The 21,390-nt window shown below is 45.5% G+C and overlaps 1 protein-coding gene across 1 annotated transcript in view; it reads left to right on the top strand.

Annotated features, from left to right (window-relative positions):
* The window catches only part of LOC121279061 (piezo-type mechanosensitive ion channel component 2-like), a 1,076,252-nt gene that overhangs the window by 761,096 nt on the left and 293,766 nt on the right, over positions 1-21,390 (top strand). Inside the window, exon 16 of the mRNA XM_041189919.1 lies at positions 291-472. Coding sequence (XP_041045853.1) covers positions 291-472 — 182 coding nt within the window. The remainder of the gene's footprint in view (positions 1-290; positions 473-21,390) is intronic.

The following is a 21,390-nucleotide window of genomic DNA, read 5'->3' as shown; positions in this document are numbered from 1 at the left end:
CCTTTGAGGAGTAGCTTCTAGATTGAATTGTCATGGAACGCCTTGGTTTTCCTTGCACAAAAGAGGTTGAGCAAGATACAATGAATTTTGGTTTTCACCGTCTGGGCAGTATTATGATATAGCAGATAACCTGGCCCTCTGAATGAAAATTAGGCAGGCTCTTGAAAGGGTGATGATCCATTCTGCCAGTTTACTGCTCAAGCGGTTACAGCCCAAAATCTAACCTTTGGCAACAGAAATTTGCCGATTAAAAAATTGTCTCTTAACTTTGGTATTTTTGTTTCATTCAGAAGATGGCCAACAAGGAAAGGAGATAATGAAAGTATTAGGAACCCTGGTGATGGGAATGTTTGTCAAGTATTGGATTTACGTCTGTGGTGGAATGTTTTTCTTTGTGAGTTTTGAGGGGAAGATTGTTATGTACAAGATTATCTACATGATGCTGTTTCTGTTCTGCGTTGCTCTATATCAGGTACATATTTCTAGTAGTTTAATGGTAGTGCTGCATCTTGTATAAAATGTGAAACTGCATATGTTAAACGAGTGAGATTCCTCAGCTATAGTAATTCTTAATTTTTCTCTTTGTTCAATAATATCAAACTGTTAAACAGTTAACAGTTAATGATAGTTTGCTCAAACAATCTTACATACTGATTCTTTTATACATTCTCTTTTGTTAAAATAATTTATACACTTGTTGTTACAATTTAATGAGGAGCTGTTGCTTCTGATATTAAGTTACACTTTAATCCATGGTTTTCATTTCCTCCGAATTTAAGATAGCAACCTGTACATGATGGATCTGGTTGTGTGTTCTGTATCGGGTCATAAAGTTCTCCATTTTTTTTACATGATTCTAAATGGGTCAAGTGAAAGTGGGGAGGGTAGGAAAGAAACAAACAGGAAGATCTGTGATAGGATGGCAGGCAGGAGAGATTAAATAACAAACAGCTGGTTATGCCAGGCTTCAGGAGCAGAAATGGAACAAGAAAAGAGGCAAAAGATGTATCTAGAGAATGGGTTCATGGAACGTATACAAGATAGTTTAAAAATAAGGGATCTTCCATTTGAAACAGAGGTGAGGAGAAATTTCTCCTCTCAGGCAGTTGTTAATCTCTGGAATTATCTTCCATAGAGAGCAGTGGAGATGAGTCATTGAATGTATTCAAGACTGAGTTAAATTTTTGATCGACAAGGGAGTTATGGGGACAGGGAGGAAAATGGAGTTAAGGCCAATCAAATCATCATGATCTTATTGAATGGTGGAGCAGGCTTGATGTCCCAAATGGCCTATTTCTGATTCTATTCCTTATGATTCTTATAATTTTACTTCCGGGTGACCTTCTTTCATCATTTTAAGCTTGAGCTAACATTATTCGACGATGTGGGGCTTGGTTTTACGATTTACTGCGGGGTGGGAGAGATGGACCCAGGAGTGTACAGTCCATTCACTCCCGTACACAAGTCTCCCAATGACAAATTAAGCATATTCCAATGAAATTGCGAGAAATATACCTATACTTTTGGAAATATGAAACTTAGCAGCCACCAGGTGGGAAGCCAGTGAACCAGCCGCATGAAGAAGGGCTCAATGCCCATTGGGTCTTTAGGCCAGGACATCTAGCAGGAGAGGGGTCAGGCCATATACCATGTCGGTCATGTCCACCCATTTAAAAGCTGTTTGGATTGGTTGGTGGCAGCTTCAGGAGAATTCCAGATGTGTTGGAATAACTTCATTGAAAAAACAGCATTAGGAAGACTGAATCCATTGAAGTATTGGAGCAGCAGTGGGTAAGAACATGTTTTTCCATTTAGTGACTATTGTGCCAGCAGTGTCTCATTAAGGACCCTTACCAGGGCGACCCCTCTCTGAAGTGCCAGGTTGTGTAAAGTGCTACAGACCACGGTGATGAATGAGGCAAGACCCGGAAAATGTTACCTGCACGATCCAAGAATAAGTCTAGAAAGAATGACTATAGTATTTTAAGTGATGGAAACAGCAGTTCTTAAGATGGTTGAACATTTACATAACATTTACATAACAGTTCAGAAGGAGAGTCACATTGGGCTTGAAATTCGTTAACTCTGTTTCTCTCTCCACAGATGCTGCCAGACCTGCTGAGTTTTTCCAGCACTTTTTGTTTTTATTTCACATCTCTAACATCTGCAGTATTTTGCTTTTATTTTCATAATTTCATCTTCTAAATTGCAAAGCTATCAAAAAGGAGCCATGCTGTCTCATGGTAACCCAAGGACAATCATCTTAAATTAGCGTGACTGACCCATCTTCTGAACTATTCACAAAATTCAGACATAGCCTGTGTATTCAGGTTGGTGCAGCAAGCTATTAAACTCAATCATTGGATATTGGACACCGACTGAGAAGGGGACTCCACTAGCCATGTAATTTAGTCACTTTAAGTTGGAATGAGCGTTCCACAGCTTGGTGTGACTGTATTTGGTAACTGGCCAGTTTGTGAATGGAGATCATGCTAACCCTTTGTGTTAAAAGAAACTGCTTTTCCAGAGAGAGATGCAGAAATACCATGGGCAAAATCGTCCCAGGTTTGTACTAAGTGTGATAGTGGGCGGGAAAAGGGACGTTTTACCCACTACCACATTGGCAGCTTTTCACACTGTATTGTCCCAATCCTGCCTGATTGATTATGCATTCCCAGGAAACACACCGTTTCAATGGCTGGTGGGCTCCGATTCGCCTTGGCCCCAAAAAGCAAGACGACTGCACCCCCCCCCGATCCAGTTTAATGACACGTCCCTCAAGCACTTTTTGGATGCAGTAGAGGCCTGCCAAGATGTTGTCTATGCCCCCTCTTGCTGCAGGGTGGGCAGCAACATCAATCTAGCATGGGATGTGATGGCAGTGGTGGTCAGCGCCAATCCCTTGCAAAAGAGCACTACCACCCAGTGCCTCAACAGGATGAATGGTCTCATCCATTCTGCCAGGGTAAGTCACTCTTCTCATCACTCTCAACTCACACAATCACAAACCCATAACACATCCACAAGGATCTCACACCTCAAAAAACAACACCACTAACTCTCACACATACCCTCATGCCCTCATCAGGCTCATTTCCTCTGGAGCTTGTGTCCTCATCCTGTCAATGTCTCCACTCACCACACAAACATTCCATGCAGTGCCATGTGTCCTGCTCACACTCTCTCCATCTGTTTTCATGTAGGAGAAGCCTGCTCACATCAGCAGGAAGGGGTCCCAGAGTGGGGGTGGACTGGTCCACATTAAGCCCCTCACTCGCTTTGAGGAGTGTGCTACTGCGCGGACCATGCCTCTGGTGACAGTGAGATCGGCAGCACACATCCTCCTGACGATACGTGCCATAATTCCTTTCTCAACACAAATGTAATTACTCTCTCTCCTGCTTTTGACTTTGCTGCCATGCACTAGTTATCTCTACTTTTGTTCACGGGAGCTCTGCCAAACGACTGTCACCCTCAGCCAGCCAATGTCTCAGCTCCATCCACGTCCTCACCTCCAGCCAAGAGGACTGCTTCTCCATTGAAGAGCTAGAAATAAGCAGCCTGGAAGACCGAACACAGTAGTTACCCACGCCCTCCACCAGCAGAGATACTCACACCTTGGTGGGACCTAGATATAGAGCAGGCTCGGGTCACAGTCCAGTGGTCACCGCACAGACATGTGCCCACAGCAGCAGAAGGCAGGTGCAGCCTAGCTCACTGGCACTCGGAGGGCTGCTGGGGAAGAGACATTTGTGAGGTCCAAATCAGATGATGCGCCTCTGGACTTGGCCTTCCAACTCATCCTGGAGAGTCAGCAGAAGGCGGGGGAACATCACACTGAGCTGTTGGAAGCCCTCAACAGAGTGGCTCATGAGTCAGAGAAGTGTGTCCACCTGGTCTCTGATGAAGTTGTGCCCACATGTGCGTGTATGGAGGTCTCCATGGGAAGGATGGGGTATGTGATAGAGACCCTGTCCAGCTGAAAGTGAAGATGCATGCAGACTGCACTCTATTATGGTAGCCATGGGTAAGTTCCTGCAGTGGCAACGCAAGAGGAAACAGGGCACCTTGACGTCCCTCCAGGTGCTCCTTACCTTCAAGGAGTCAGGCTGGGGCCCTCCGGCATCCGAAGGCAGCTGGACACCCTAGGTCATCCACTTAGGAATCGCAGAGGCTGTCCTTTCCCTCTGAGTCCCCTTTGCCTGTGACCCCCTCAACCTCACCCTCTGTCATGGCAGAGGGTGCAGCTGGCTCACAGGAGAACTCCTTCCCCTCTCCAGATTTCTTCCTCCCTCCTGACTCCTTCCTCCCCATGGACTCCTTCCACCCACCCACACCACCCACCACCCGGACGGACTCTTTCCTCCCCCAGGACTCCTTTGTCCACCTGGACCCCTTCACCTTCCTGGAATCTTTCCCCCCTCCAAGCTCCTTCCCTTACACTTTCCAGCCCCCTTACACCTACCTCCCCTGTTGTTGTCTTCCCCCTATTACCTCCTCCTCCCCCCGTACTCCCTCTCCCTCCCAACCTCACCTCCCGACACCTTCCTGCCCACCTCATCCCGACACCTTTCTTCCCCTTCGACCTCACCCCTCCCTGACACCTTTGTTCCCCCCTTCCAACCTCACCCCCCGACACCTTCATTTTCCCTCCTCCCAACTTCATCACCAACCCCCCACCGACACCTTAGTTCTCCTGCTCCCAACTTCACACCCCTCCAACATACCTTCCTCTCCCAGTCAATCCTAGGTCCTCCTCTCCCACCTCCACCACCCCTGTCCCAGGCGCATCTTCCTTTCCCAAACACAGCTGGACATTACTCTCCAGCCCCTCGATGATCATCCATTGTGAGTAGACCCTCAACGATGACTTTGTACTTTCCATGAGCTGCTTCACAGCAGAGCCATGTCCATGAGAATCCACCCAGCATGCAATGGACATTCCTCGAGGGTCTCGTTGCCATCAGGCTCCAGCATCTTCTGCTTCTCGGATGTCCACGATGTGAACAAGGCCCTGATGGTAAGTCCCAAGTTGTGAATATCACACTTGTCAAGACATGTTCTGCACCGCCAACCAGGTGGAGGATCCGGCATGGGGGGATGATTCTGACGGGATGGGCTTATAATGCTATGCAGATGTATTACAATGAGGTTCTCGACGTCCAACGGTGGGAAACGCGTTCCACCAGAGTGAATGATTGCAAGCTGGTTTCACAACATTGTGAAACTGATTTTTGGCCTCTTGCCATATTGTCCACATACTGCCAAACACGTCTGACGCTAGCGGGCATGGAAAATTCCGTCCCATTTGTGGGTAACAGCAAGGAGAGAATTCACAGTCCCTCTTTCTATGTCTCTCCAGCCATTCTGCGAACATGTGCCCTGCCTGTATTTGATCAACCAAACACTACAGGCAATGTCTTCAATGGAAGTCAAACAGCCTATAACTTCAGAGGAAAAGACCAACATCGTCTATCAAGCTTTTAAATCACCTCAATGCAGAATCCAGAAAATCACCGAACATAGTCAAAACCATCAAACGTCAAGAACCACATATTATTGACTTTCTTTTGGACACCCTTAAACAATTTAATCCACGCTCCCTCCTTGTAACTTTCTTCTGTTTGCATGTGAATCTCTTGGATGCATGTGTGAGTGTAAGTTGGAGCGTTTTTTTATTATTTTTATCTATCAGGTGTTTAGGACAGTAAACATATTTCCCTTTTCTTTTAAAACTTTCAAGAAAACCTGCCTGTGTGTATCTTTTATAGTCACTGCACTTAAACAGTCAAACGCTCAATAAATTGGCAAGCAATTTCTTTTAAAAATACCTGTTGCGGTCACCTGAGGTGGAAAGAGAGGGGAGCCATTCTGCCTCTTCTCACCTGGCCTTAACACCATACTGGACTCATCAAACTTCACTATTTCCCTGTCTGTAGCCCTCCCATTCCATCTCAATATTTCTTATTTCTTATAGGAGGCTCAAACAATAAATAGATGAAGCCAAAAATCTGACAAATGCTGCAACCTCCACCAGTTGACTCTCCTGCTGAATGTAGCCATGGGTCCCACTTGCAGGCCTTTTTACCTACCCTTGCACCACTTCCTCATACCTGGCATGACTCATGCCCAACGTTTTCTCCATGTGCCTGGTGAAAAATGGAGTGGGCAGCATCATATCACAATTGATTGCCTAGTTAACAAGCTCAATTGCTCTTTAATGAGTTTTTAAAAAATGAAAGATGATTTTGGTGCCTGCACGCCTTGCATGTTATCGGAGATTGGCGTGATGGTGTCGGTTGCCACCTGACAGCAACCTGACTGTGAACGTAAAATCCAACTTATGGGGCAGGATTTTACGCGTCGGCGAGTGGAAGTGGGGCCTGCTCACTGATGCGTAAATTGATGTGCGGTGACGTTGGGGGGAACTCCCGACATCATCACACCCCATTTAAATTTTCAGGAAGGTGGGGGCACAGCGAAATCAGCTGCGTGCTCGCCAACCCGTCAATGGCCAATTGAAGCCATTGACAGAGTCAATTGTTTAATTAAAGGACCTGCCCTTCCAACCTTAAGGTTGACGGGCGGGCCAGGAGGCCTGGCGCAAACTAGAAAAAGCATGAAACCTCATCCACGGACAGGAGGGATATTTTAATAAAGTTTTTGTGAAAATTATGGACATGTCCCAACTCATGTGATATTGTCACATGAAGGATCATGTTAGGGAAATTTTACTTTTCTATGTTTAGTGTTTTTTCATTTAGAGCCAAGCTCCCTGAGGCTGCACTTAGCCTCAGGGAGATGCATGCGCGAAAGAACGCACTCTCGATTTTGGGATTCTCCCCCTGCCCGCAGAGGGAGTGCATAGCGCTTCTGTGTGGACATCATGCTGGGCGGGCCTTAATTGGCCCGCCCATGTAAAGTGGCGCCACGCCCCTGATTGGGGGTGCCGATTGGAAGCGCGCCTATATGCGCCCATCCTTCAACTTGCCCCCCAATTGGGAGAAAAATTCAGCCCATGGTATTTTCCATTAGTTTACAGAGATTAGATAAATGTTACAATCCGCTTCCTGTACAACCTATGCCCTAGCCAATACTTTTCTCAAAGAACAGGCTGCTTAATTGGCCTGATGGTACTCCACATTACTTTGTGGAATAAAATCACATTAACCACAAAAGCAACATCTTATATTTATACAATGCCTTTAATATGCTAAATCATTCTCAGAAGAATTGTAAAGGAAAATATGACACCGAGCTACGGGGCTAGGTTTGATGCAGAGAGCAAGCTCCCTGCACCCCAGCATAATTTTGGGGGCGAGCCCACCTCTGTTTCACCAAAGGACCATGGCCCTTTAATTAGACTTGCATCGATCTCGTGGAGGGTATGCTGCCTCATAGCGTTGCCAGCCAAATGCAGGGCAGCAATTTTGCACACCAGCAGCATCAAGCAGGAGCACTAGCTATGCTGGTACTTCAGGTAGACCAGGGAGGTGGCGTTCAGCGATGGACCTGGACATTCAGGTAAATCCGAGATATTGCTGGGGTAAGGCTGACAGGCCTCAGCGAGGAAAAGTGGGCGGCATGTTGGACAGGGCTACAGAGCAAGAGAATAAGGTGAATGTGGGGAGGCAAAACCATGGGGCATAAGAGGCCTGGGAAGGAGGCACAACACCCCCCCCCACCCCGCCTTAAACTGACCAACAATCTGCTGGGCTACACATTGGGTGCAGGCCTCTCTGACCACCCATTATATTGGAGCGGTAGGGTGCTGGGGCTACTTAAGGGTCTCAATTGGGATGTGGGTGAGTGATCCACCTGACACCTGCCCCACCTGTAAAAAAAGATCACATTAACCACAAAAGCAACATTTTATATTTATATAGTGCCTTTAATATGATAAATTATTCACAGAAGAATTGTAAAGGAAACCATGACACTGAGCTACAGGGCTAAGTTTGATGCAGATTGCAAGCTCCCTGAACCCCAGCATAATTTTGGGGGGGAGCCCACCTTTGCTTTGCCAAAGGATTATGGCCCTTTAATTAAACTTGCATCGATCACGTGGAGGACATCCTGCCTCATAGCTTTGCCAGCCAATTGCAGGCCAGAAACTCTGCTCACCAGCAGCATCAAGCAGGGGTGGGTGGATCGACCGCCGATGGCACGGCAGCCTAATTTATGGGTCAATCCACCAGTTTTCCAGCCCACAAGTAGCCTGTAAAATTCAGCCCAAGGAGATATTGGTTAAAGAGGTAAGCTTTAAGTACTGTCTTAAAGGAGAAAAGTGAGGTAGTGGCGGAAGAGTGTAGGGAGGGAGCTCCAAAGCTTAGGGTCAAGGCAGCTGAAGGTTGAGTCGCCAGTGGTGGAGCGATTAAAATGGTGCAAGAACAGGAAGAGAAATCATTGCAAGTAATACTCTGGCTATGATTCAATAGATATGAATGGAACCATGTGAGAGCAGTCCCAACCAGTTGGATGACAATGGAAAGGATTTTCCTTCTCAAAGAAAACCTTGTGCAAAAAAATCCTCTTCACCTTCTCAAGGTCAATTAGGGATGGGCAATATCCGCTGACCTAGACGGCAACACCAACATCCTGTGAAAGAATAAAAAAAATTGGAGGATGATGGAGGATGAGGTCAACTGTATCAAAGGCTGCAGAAAGGTTGAGAAGGATGAGGAGAGGGAATTTACCTTTTGATTCTTACAAGATGTAGACTTGCCTTTCAAGGTTGATTTTTGTACTTAAACTATACATAAACACTAGTACAAAATGTATTGTTCAACTAACAATTGGCAAGTTCTACATTCTGCTTGGGGCTGAATTTTGCATTGCCAGATTGTATGCGTTTCCTACCCTTCCTGTTCTGACAAAAAAATGGTGGGCTGACATTAAGTCAGCAGCCCAACATCATCACGCCAGTCTGCAATAATACGGGAGGCGCGGGTAGGAAGCCAACCTGTTGTTATAGCACAGCTGATAGCAAATGCTGAGCTGCTCAAATCCCAAAGGGAAACTTGAAACAAATGCCACAACTGTTTTGCAATTTGTATAAATTTCAAGATGCATGCCTTGAATTCAGTAGTAATAAGACCACCATGTCTTATAGGTTTCTTACCAAACTAAATTAAACGTTTATTAATAGAAGAAAATATTTTAAATACATACATAGATCTACAAATTACTACTATGATAACTTCTAACTCCCAGTTATACTTTCGTTAAGGCAACAATAAGACACATAGATTTTAAAAGAGCCAGGCAAAGGAACCCGATACCCTGCACAATCGAATTCAAAGTGAGTTTTCTTAAATTCATTCTTTGTAGACAGCAGTTTGAGGTGTAGATGCTGATGGCTTTTCACGCTTGTTAGATATTAAAATGCCTGCCCTTACACACAACCTTCACTCCTTTGTACATATTTTCCCCTTTGAATGCAAATTACCATTGTTTCAGTATGTCTTTGGACTTTACCTCTCTGATAATAAAAAGAACTCTCATAGTACTAATTTTAACCAGTAATCTTTGGGGAAAATAAACACACTGGCCAGAATTTTTCTGTCGGCGAGTTGGAGGCGGGGCCTGCTCGCCAACATGGGATGAGGTTGGGGGGGATCCCCCGAAATCATCCCGCCCCATTTAAATATTGAGGAACGCGGGCAGACAGCGAAATCAGCTGTCCACCTGCCGACCTGTCAATGGCCAATTGAGGTCATTGACAGGATAATTAAGCCAATTTAAGGCCCTGCTCATTCAACCTTAAGGCTGGCGTGCATGCCGGGAGCCCCAACAGGCTTCTGAAAAAACATGAAACCTCAATCAATGGCGGAATGAGGTTTCAAGTCTGTTTTAAAAAAGTTTAATAAACTTTATGTGATATTTATTAACATGTCTCATCTCGTGTGACATTGTCACATGAGGGGAACATGTTAATAATTCTTTTATTTTTCTACTTTTTAATTTTATAAAACTTTCAGTGCTCTCCCTGAGACAGCATTTCGTCTCAGAGAGATATGTGCTCGTTCGTGCGCATGCATGAAAAAGCGCACTTTGACAGCTGGGGAATCCCTCCCCACCCCGCACAGGAAGAGCATAGCGCTTCCCGTTGGGCGGCCCGCTGGGTGGGCCTTAATTGGCCCGCCCACTCAAAATGCCGGCGGGGCCCGTGTCGGCGGCAGCGATCGGCTGCCCACCTGCCACCAAGCCGGTGGGGCCCGCCCACCCATCAAGGGCAAAATTCTGCCCACTGTTTCTGAACTTCATCTAGCTAGGTGACATATTTCACCCCTCTTTTGAAATCAATCAAGCCTGGTTTATTTAAAAATGCAAGTGTTCACTTTACACTTCTGTCTACCTACTTAACATTTCAAACCTAGCTTATCTTCTAATGCATCAAAGCCTTCAGACCAGCTAGCTTTAATTCAATTAAGTCACACACACAAACACACACACACACACACAGGCATAGACACAAACCCCACTTTTACTCTACAATAAATTCCAATAACATTATGAGAATTATTATATCTTCCTGACACTTGCAATTTTTAAAAAGCTAATTAATAAACTCGTTAACAAGGCAATTAACTGTAATTGTACATGGCTACTTCATTTTTTGCTAGGTGCATGGGAAAAACGTTTGGAGTACGTGTAAATGTACATGGAAAGGATTACATATTGTAGATATCAGAGTGGCACTGCCTTTAAAGATTGTATCTCTCCAGAGGGATAGTGACTTCCCTGCATGACGTGTTGGTTGGGGATGTTAGTTCCAATTGCATTGGTAGCCAACCTATACCTGTCTTTCTGAAAATAATAGTGGCCTTGAATTTTTTTGCATTGGGGTGGTTCCAGGTATCAGCTGGAGATCTTTGCGGCATTTCACAAACATCAGCACACCATTGCATCTAGATAGTGACAGATGCAATGTTCAAGTGAGCCAATCCACATAGAGAGGCTGAGCTGCAGTACAATGAGATCCATATATCTTGTAAGGCCATCATCCAACTGCCCATTGGTCTGCTAAAATAAGATTTTGATGTTTGGAACTTTCAGGTTGCTCTCTGCAACATTCTTCATCTTGTGTTATTTTTTCTCCATTTACAGGATGTGGGCATTGTTAGCTAGGCCAGCATTTATTGCCCATTCCGATTTGCCCTTGAGAAGGTGGTGGTGAGCTGCTATCTTGAACCATTGCAATCCCTGTGGTGTAGGTACACCCATAGTGGTTTCATAGAGTGAGTTCCAGGATTTTGACCCAGTGACAGTAAAGGAACCGTGATATATTTCCAAGTCAGGATGATGAATGGCTTAGAGGGTAACTTCCAGGTGGTGGTGTTCTCATGTATCTGCTGCCCTTGTCCTTCTAGATGCTAATGGTTAAGGGTTTGGAGTGTGCTGTCTAAGGAGTCTTGGTGAGTTTATGCACTGTAGATGGTATACACTGCTGCCACTGTTTGTCGGTGGCGGAGACAGCAAATGTTTGTAGATGGGGTGCCAATCAAGTGGACTACTTTGTCCTGGATGGTGTCAAGCTTCTTGTGTGCTGTTGGAGCTGCAGTCATCCAGGCAAGTGGAGAATATTCCATCAAACTCCTGACTTGTACCTTATAGATGTTGGACAGGCTTTGGGGAAGTCAGGAGGTGAGTTACCCGCTGCAGAATTCCTAGCCCCTGACCTGCTCTTGTCTTTTTATGGCTACTCCAGTTCAGTTTCTGGTCAATGATAACCCCTAAGATGTTCATAATGGAGGATTCAGCGATGGTAATGCCATTGAACGTAAACGGGTGATGGTTAGATTCTCTCTTGTTGGAGATGGTTATTGCCTGGCATTTGTGTGGCACGAATGTTACTTGCCACTTGTCAGCCCAAGCGCAAATGTTGTCCAGGTCTTGCTGCATTTGGACGTGAACTGCTTCAGTATCTGAGGAGTTGCAAATGGTGCTGAACATTGTGCAATCATCAGTAAGCATCCCCACTTCTGATCTTATGAATCATTAATGAAGCAGCTGAAGATGGTTGGGCCTCAGACACTACCCTGAGGAACTCCTGCAGTGATGTCCAGGAACTGAGGTGACTGACTTCCAACAACCACAACCATCTTCCTTTGTGCTAGGTATGACTCCAACCAGTGGAGATTTTCCCCCTGGTTCCTATTGACTCCAGTTTTGCCAGGGCTCCTTGATGCCACACTCGGTCAAATGCTGCCTTGATGTCAAGGGCAGTCACTCTCACCTCACCTCTAGAGTTCAGCTCTTCTGTCCATGTTTGAACCAAGGCTATAATGAGGTTAGAAGCTGAGTGACCCTGGCAGAACTCAAACTAGGCATCAGTGTGCAGGTTATTGCTAAGCAAGTGCCGCTTGATAGCACTGTTGATGATGCCTTCCATCACTTTACTGATGATTGAGAGTAGATTGATGGCGTGGTAATTGGCCAAGTTGGATTTGTCCTACTTTTTGTGTACAGGACATTCCTGGGCAGTTTTTAACATTGCCAGACAGATACCTGTGTTGCAGCTGTACTGGAACAGCTTGGTTAGGGACGCGGCAAATTCTAGAGCACAAGTCTTAAGTACGGGCGCTGGAATATTGTCAGGACCCATAGCCTTTCCACTATCCAGTGCCTTCAGCTGTTCCTTGATATCATGTGCAGTTAATTGAATTGGCTGTAGCTTGGCATCTGTGATGCTGGGGACCTCCAGAGGAGGCCAAGATGGATTATCCACACAGCACTTCTGGCTGAAGATTGTTGCAAATGCTTCAGCCTTGTCTTTTGCACTGATGTGCTGGTCTCCTCCATCATCGAGGATGAGGATATTTGTGGACCCTCCTCCTCCTGTAGTGTTGTTTAATTGAACACTAACATTCACGACTGGTTGTGGAATTGCTTAGCTCTGTGTACCACTTGTTGCCTATGCTGTTTGGCATGCTAGTAGTTCTGTGTTGCAGCTTCTCTCTTTATTGAACCAGGGTTGATCCCTTGGCTTGGTGATAATTTCAGAGTAGGACATATGCCGGGCCATGAGGTTGCAGTTGAGTACAATTCTCTTGCTGCAGATGGCCCACAGCGCATCATGGATGCCCAGTCTTGAGTTGCTAGATCTGTTCGAAATCTATCCCATTTAGCATGGTGGTAGTGCCATACAACACAATATAGGGTATCCTCAATGTGAAGACGGGTCTTCATCTGCACAAGGATGGTGCGGTGGTCACCCCTACCAATACTGCCATGGACAGAAGCATCTGCGGCAGGCAGATTGTTGAGGGTGAGGTCAAGTATGTTTTTCCTCTTGTTGGCCCCCTCACCACCTGCCACAGACCCAGCCTAGCAGCTACGTCCTTTAGGACTCAGATAGGTCAGTCTGTGGCGGTGCTGCCAAGTCACTCTTGGTGATGGACATTGAAGTCCCCCAACCGGAGTACATTCTGCACCCTTGCCACCCCCAGTGCTTCCTCCAAGTGGTGTTCAACATGGAGAAATACTTACTCATCAGCTGAGGGGGGCAGTACGCGGTAATCAGCAGGAAGTTTCCTTGCCCTTGTTTGACCTAATGCCATGAGACTTCATGGGAGCCGGAGTCGATGTTGAGACTCTCAGGGCAATTCCCTTCTGACTGTATACCATTGTGCTGCCACCTCTGCTGGGTCTGTCCTACCGATGGAACAGGACATATCCAGGGATGGTGATGGTGGTGTCCGGGACATGATCTGTAAAGTATGATTCCGTGAGTATGACTATGTCAGGCTGATGCTTGACTAATTTATGAGACAGCTCTCACACTTTTGGCACAAGCCCCCAAGTGTTAGTAAAGAGGACTTTGCAGGGCTGAGTTTGCTGTTGTTGTTTCTGGTGCCTAGCTAAGTTTGACACAACTGAGTGGCTTGCTAGGCCATTTCAGAGGGCATTTAATCATATTACTTCAGATCTGGAGTCTCATGTAGGCCAGGCCAGGTGAGGATGGCAGATTTCCTTCCCTAAAGGACATTAGTGAACCAGATGGGTTTTTTAAACGACAATTGACAACCATTTCCAGATTTTAATTCCAGATTTTTATTGAATTCAAATTCCATGATCTGCCATGGTATGATTCAAACCCGGGTCCCCAGAGGATTACTGTGGGTCTCTGGATTACCAGCCCAGTGACAATACCGCTACACCACCACCTCCCTCATCTCAGTCATCATCATGGTCTGTTGTACTTTAGACAGCCTGGGGTGCCAGAGAGGGGAGGCCCTGACAGGGGATGATCTAATGAAACAAGCCGCATCCTCTGAAGATGAGTCTGAGGATGAGGAGGGGGAACCATACCAGACAGCTGTAGTAGCCGGTATGCGACAAGCTTTGGGTGGCAGACATAAGAACATAAGAAATAAGAGCAGGAGTAGGCTATTCAGCCCTTTGAGCCCGCTCTGTTATTCGCTGAGATCATGGCTGATCTTCTGCTTCAACACTATTTTACTGCACTATCCCCGTATCCGTTTTGATGTTTTTAATATGTAGAAATCTATTGACCTCAGTCTTGAACATACTCAGCTCAGATATGTGGGAGTCTCTTAGATTGCAACGATTTAACTAGGAATGCAGAATTCACAATACAATGACACCTTTGCGATCCTCACCACTTCTTGGTGTCTCCCACGCATCAACAGCAGGGCCGCTTAAGCATGTGCCATTGGAGTCCACATGAGCACAAACTCCCTTGAGAGCAGTCAGGCAATCAAAATTCAAACCAGCACATCATACACATGAACTCAAAATGAAGCCAAAGCAGCAAGTCCACACAACAATCATTTAATAAATAATATAAGAAAAATTCTTCCAAACAGGAGAGACTATACAATCACCCTTGTGAACCCATGTGCAACCATGTGTAACTATTGTGTTTTATTAAACCTTTTCTGGGTGCTATGGTGTGGTGCTCCCCCCTTGCCACCAAATGTGCTGGAGACAGACTGGTGACCCATATGCCCCTTTGCCTGGAATGGCTTTGGCAGGTGTACTCTGGTCACCTGAGTAATAAGGGGCCCAGCATGCTGGGGGGTCTTCTGTACAGTGAAAGGAGTCTCATCTGTTGTCACGCCACTCTGAGGCATTGGTGTCAATGGGAAAGGGGTAGAGGAAAGGCTGTCCCCATCAGGAGCACCTTGACAGGCACCCCCACAATGGAGACAGCAGCTGTTCATCTGCCGCTGTGAGGTCCATTTGACCCTGCCTGCTTTCCTGAAAGGAACCAGGACCAGGCTGCGAGTCCAAGCATCTGTCCCTTTTCCCCTTGGCTCTGGGCACTGGAACTCAAATAAAAGGCAATAGAATGCAGGTCAAAATCCCTTTCCAGTATCACAGTAGTGAGCTGCTGGCTTTGGCCTTCCATGACAGTGTCCAGTTTCTCAGTGGAAGAAGTCACACGTTCTGAAGCGCGGGTGATCATAGTGCTAAAGGCCTGGATGGACTCCTCCACTGTCCGTGCCAGTGTGTGCTAGAATCTCTGCCCATCTCCATGCACCTCACACTGTATATCCAGCATCTGCTGCCTGACAGTGGACTCCAAAGGCTCACCATCAGCCTGACACTCAGCATCTAGGTTGGCTCCAGCACTACTCCAAATGCCAGAGGCCTGCATTATCTCAGTCTCCGACAGTTGGTTTTGCAACTGTGATGTGATCTCACCAGTGTGTGGATCCCTTTCAGCCAACACCGGTATACCCACTGAGGTACATGTATCTGCGTTTTTGCCAGGTGCTCTGCAAGGATGTGACAGTAAAACCTCTGAGGCTCCGTCCTCCTCCTCCTCAGATGTTAACAGTAGGCCTTCAGGGCTGATGGCTGCAGCTGCTGGAGTTTCACCTGGGAAAACAGGCAAGGATTATGAAGGACATGATCATTGTTTGAGTTGACATCGGAGCACACGCACACACATTCACCATTGGAAAAGGTAACCAGGGTTTAAACCTCAGCCAATTCACAATTGAGACAAATATTCCATCCCAAATCCTGCTAGCTGCTCCCTCCCTGTCCCTTTCCTCAATTCACCACCTAGCAGCAGTCCTTGCAAACCAACAGGCCCTGCACTTCTGAAGCCCCATACCCCAGAATCCAATGGCGTCATGCAGTATGGCATGTCTGCTTCATGCTGCCTTCTGCACCTGGCCCATACACTAGGCAATACCACACTTGACACACATCACACCATCCCATAGTTGTCCATCTGCAAAATGGTTGCATAAAAACTTTTGCCAATTATAAGAGTTCATTCAGCCTCATACGGCACTTCAGCCAAGTCTTTTAGACAACTCCATGGCTGCTGACCTCCTCTGCAACCTCCATCCAGGCTTCTTTGGTCTGGCGTGGAGGTCTTCTATTTCCATCACATAGCATGAGGACCTCCTGCCAATCACTCACAGCCTGGAGGAGGACACACAGGGAGTCATCATCAAATCATGGGGCCATCCTGGCCCCTCCATTCGCCCTTCCTGCATTGTTCGTGGCAGATGTGGACAACTTTCAAATGTGACAATCTTGAAAAGGCACGGGTTGACGTTCAGCCCATGTGGAGAAACAAACAGATTTAAAGGGTAATATCTGAATATTTTTCTGAATAGTTCATATTCAGAAGTGGTACAAGACCCAACTTACCTTATCATTGGGCAGAGGTTGGGAACTCCAAATCCCGTCAAGATCCGGGAGTTTCCATGTATGCTTGGACTGGGGGTGGGCTGCACACAAGCAGTAGAGTATTTCTAGTTCTTCAGATCGAGGCCAGGGTATGCCTGTGTAAAAAAAAAATGGTGCAAAGATCAGGAGCGGAGTACCATAATCAGAGAAGAGTGACGAGCATGAGGCAGGAGAGGGGACAGGGAGAGGTCCAAGTTAAACAGAAAAAGAGAGGAGAAGAGAAAGAGTCTCCAAGCAGAAAACAGACTGTGGTTGGCAGACTTTAAGTAATGGAGACTTGAGAGAAGCCCTGCAGGTCAAAGAAGGCAGCAGAAGGTTGGTGACTCTATGCTACAGGCCCTTGGGATGAAGGTAGCTCTTTGGAGCAGTAGTGTTCTGCTCGACGCGGCCGAAGTTGTACTTGTGAGTTGGTTCTGGAATGCAGACTCAAGAATCCAGAGGGATGGAGTCTCGGGAGATGGGATTAAAACCCTGCAAGGAGAGCTGTCATTAAGGTTGTCGGAGTTGGAGTGACTTGTGGAGAGAATTTTAAGGCAAGATCTTCAAAGGTAAAGATTGGAATCCCTCATGAGGAAGACAGTGTTTTAATAAGATTGGTTGACTCACAGTGATTACTGACTTCTGGGTGGATTGTTGAGAAATCCATAGAATCTGTCTTGGTCACATCTGTAATTTATTGTGCAGTGTAGTATGTTCGAGCACAGTTTGCCTTTTAATTCATATGTACCTCATATTAACCCTGAATTTTAGAGTAATAGATAGATATTGTAAATTATTTTATCTCTCTGATCTTATATAGTAAAGTTTATTTTTGCTTGTTCAAAGTCTGTTGAATCTTGTAGCTTTATTCTCTTAGCAAACGTCTTGAATATCAAACTTTGGGCAGAATTTCACCCTTGTCGGCAGCTCGGCGGGGCGGTCAGGAAACCAACCGCCGGCGGCGATCGGGGCCGGACTGTGATTTCATGCTGGCAGGCCCGCCCACCTGAGCCCGCCCAGTGTGAAACGCAAGCAGCTCAGTGATGCCTGTGTGGGCGGGGGCTGGAGTGCCTGCTGGGCAAACGTAAATTGCGAGTGTGCACTTGATAATCTCCCTGAAGCACAGAGCTGCCTCAGGGAGATGAATATTTAAAAAAAAATAAAGAAATTAAATATGTTATAAACATGCAGGGACATGTTATTAATTAAATTTTATTTTTTTAGTTTTATTTTTATTTGCTTTAGGAAACCTCATCCCACCCGTGAATGAGGTTTCCTAAGAAGTGCAAAGACTGCTTCGCCTTTTCGCCTGCCTGCCAACCATAAGGTTGGACACGCAGTGAAAAATTCTATTTAATTGATCCTTTAATGGCCTTAACAGGCCTTTTAACTGTCGGCGGGTATGCTGCTGACTCCAGCGCGTGGCTGCCGAATGAAATATCGCGCGACTGTGCATTGACGTCAAGACACCCCCCTGACATCAATGCGCATCATTTTACGCCCGCCTGCCAAGCCAAAAAATTTGCCTTTTGTCTACTTTAAACAACAGGTTACTGGCCCCTAACTGGATTATACCAAACATTTGGTGGTCTGGTCCAGCATCATAGCAAATGCTTTTTCTTCCCTGACCTTATATAATGAGATGCTGCTGGCACAATAGTCACCCAAGTGGAAAGGCAAGGTCTTACCTGCTGTTGCTCCAATACTTCAATGGATTTAACAGTCCACTTTCTATGCAGTTCTTGCAAAGCTGGATTTCTTCTGCAGCTGCCACCAACCCATGCTTTTAAATAGATAGCTGTGACCAACTTCTGGTTCATGGCCTGACCCCTCTCCCACCAGAAGTTCCTCCCTAAAGGCCCGATTGGGCACGGAGTCCACTAGCTCAGCTAATTAGCTGTCAACCACCCGATGACTGCTAATTGGCTGCACCACATTTTATTCTGTGTACAGAAACAGCGGGGGAGGGAGTCAGCGGACAATGCATTTCTGGATCCACCATCCTCACCTCACTGAATACCATAAAATCCAGACCTAGGAAGTCTAATCCAGTTAACCACTCAGGCCTTCAATTGCCCTGCTGTTCTCAATTTCCAAAACAGTCAAAGTGCAATTCATTTTTAGTACCTTATTGTGTTTTCTACTCTATTCAGAAAAGTAGATTTTAAGAAATTAGATTCGGGCTGGATTTTACTAGGCGCCATCTTCCCCTCACTACCCCCCCTCCCCCTGATTAAAAAATCAGTGGGGAGCTCATCCACTAAACAACTGGCTGCCCCGTGGCCATTTTAGACTTGAAGGGGCATTAGTTTGCTCAAGGGAGAAAGTATCGCCTCAGAGAGCTGCTGACCAATCCAATTGGCTGGAAGCTCTGTAGTCCCAGCAGCATCAGATTTTGGTGGTGGCCAATGCTGGGACTACAGCTAGTCACCAAAGAAGAGGAGGTTACAGATGCCAGACTTCAGGTGAGTCCAGGATATTTTTCGGGCCCTGATTGTAGGCCCCAGCAAGGTGGGGTGGGGGGACCGTTTCAAGGGCTGGAGGGGAGGGTTAAGAAGGGGCATGATCTTGGGAGGGGTGCCTCCGATCAGTGCAGGGCACCCCCAAAGGAGGTTGCACCCCTGTTGCCTGATACCAGCGGGCCTCATAAAAGCTACTGATCTATATATATGGCATGGACCTCCACTGTAGTGGGTGAAATAGAGGCGGGGTGTGATGAGGCATTTAAGTGGGTGTTAATTAGCCACTTAAGGGCCTCAATAGGTCAAGGGACAGGCTGGCCATCCAATACCTCTACTGCACCCCCCCAACCTGTAAAATGAGACACCAGGACGGAGTCAGTTGGGAAGGCGGTAGGAAGGCGTCATGCTGCATTTTATAAGCCCTCCTACCTTCAAGTATGCCAGTGGGAGGTTGTAAAATCCAACCTCATGTCTTTCTGTGGAACTTCTCCTGAAGGATATTTCAATTAGGGCTGGCTTACTTCACTCAAATTTGAATGTACCTGGTGCTTACCTGACAATAATATTGGGGTCAAATCAAGCAGTGGCACATAGGCTGCAACGGTCTCTCTAAGCTGCGGGCTGTATATTAATGCAGTAACCCAAAAATTTCCATCTAGGCTGTGCACAGGCTGTCACCTTTAAGTTACTGTGTGTGTAAGTCATTGCAATAAAATTTAGAGGGGTCATGCATTTAAACAAACCACCCATACACTATCAAAAAAAATTAGAGGGTACACTGAAGAGCTACCCATTTAACACCTGGATCAATTTTCCTTTCGATAAATGGGGCAGGGTATATAATGAGCAGCTGATTCATTATCACCTGTTTCACATACTGACCATAGTTCTGTTTCACCCGCATTGTATTTTTGAATACTGTAATCAAATATGTAATAGGTTTAACTGCATTCGCAGATCCAAATGTACATCTAGATGTATTTTGAACAAAAGAGAATAAGGGCCTCGGATTAAAATAATTTGTTATCTTAGCTTGACATTTACATTCGAAAAATTATTAAACTAAACTGGAAATTGCATAAATATGTGAGAACACGGTTTTCTGAGGAAATGGACAAAATTCAGAAGATCTGCAGGGAGCTAAAAATTGCACAAATCAATTGCAGATGTTATCTAGTATTACAGTCTATTATAAAGGAAATGATAAAAGCAGGTTTAACAAGAGTAAAGACGTTGACCTAGACTTTCCATTCAATTTGAGTCAATTTCCCAGCATGAGCTGATAGGACAGGAATTTTCAGGAGCTACTTTGCTGGTTCTTTGATTTTCCCTTCTACTTCCAGGATTTATTACCAAAAGTGATGGGTGACATAAATGGATGGCCACAATGTAATGGTATGCAAATTTTCTTTATTCTTTCATGGGATGTGAACATTGCTGGCAAAGTCAGCATTTGTTTCCCATCCCTAATTGCCCTTGAACTGAACATTTCAGAGGACAGTTAAGAGTCAACCAAATAGCTGTGGATCTGGAGGTTCCACACAAGACTAATAAATGAATGAAATATAAGGTAAAGGAGGATGTTGTAAACTAAATAATGAAGTAGATCATCAGCAAAAAATCAAGAGGGGTTATGTGTATTTGATAGATGTAGGGAGTATATAGTAGTCATTGTATTCATAAATAATTTGTGATGTAGACTTATGCCTGAAAACAATAGTGATTGCATTGCAAAAATAATTTATTGATTATGAAGTGCACTGCATATTCTTGAGGACATGATCAGGCATAATAAATGTTGTTCTGTAATTCTGCACACCAGAAGAAAAACATGGAAGTATACCCCATGATTTTCTCTCCATTAATTTTAGTTAGTGAAAAATCACGGGCTGCATGCTCATGATTTCCCAAGAAATAACCCTTAAATAATTGGCCTGGCTCCAAAAAGGTCAGTTTTAAATTTAGCTGAAATAGGCAGATAGAGTTAAAGTTTCCTATGCAATGTGGAATGTGTTGAAAGGAGTGAATGTGTTGAGGAATTCAGATGATAACCTAGACCAGGAGTTAGAAGTTTGTAAACTGATCAATGACAACAGTCCTCTATTGAAACATGGTATTGAATCCATTATAATTTATATTATAATGCCATTTATTACATTTCAACACATTTGATATTTGTCCATATTTGAGGAAAACAGTGGCATAGCGATAATGTCATTGGATCTCCAGATTACTAGTCCAGGCTCCAGGAACATGGATTCAAATCCCACCG

This window comes from Carcharodon carcharias, chromosome 6 (genome assembly GCF_017639515.1).
Source record: "Carcharodon carcharias isolate sCarCar2 chromosome 6, sCarCar2.pri, whole genome shotgun sequence".
In the NCBI taxonomy this organism is placed as follows: Eukaryota; Metazoa; Chordata; class Chondrichthyes; order Lamniformes; family Lamnidae; genus Carcharodon; species Carcharodon carcharias.
The sequence above is the reverse complement of the archived record's forward strand: the minus strand, read 5'-3'. Positions and strand labels throughout refer to the sequence as shown.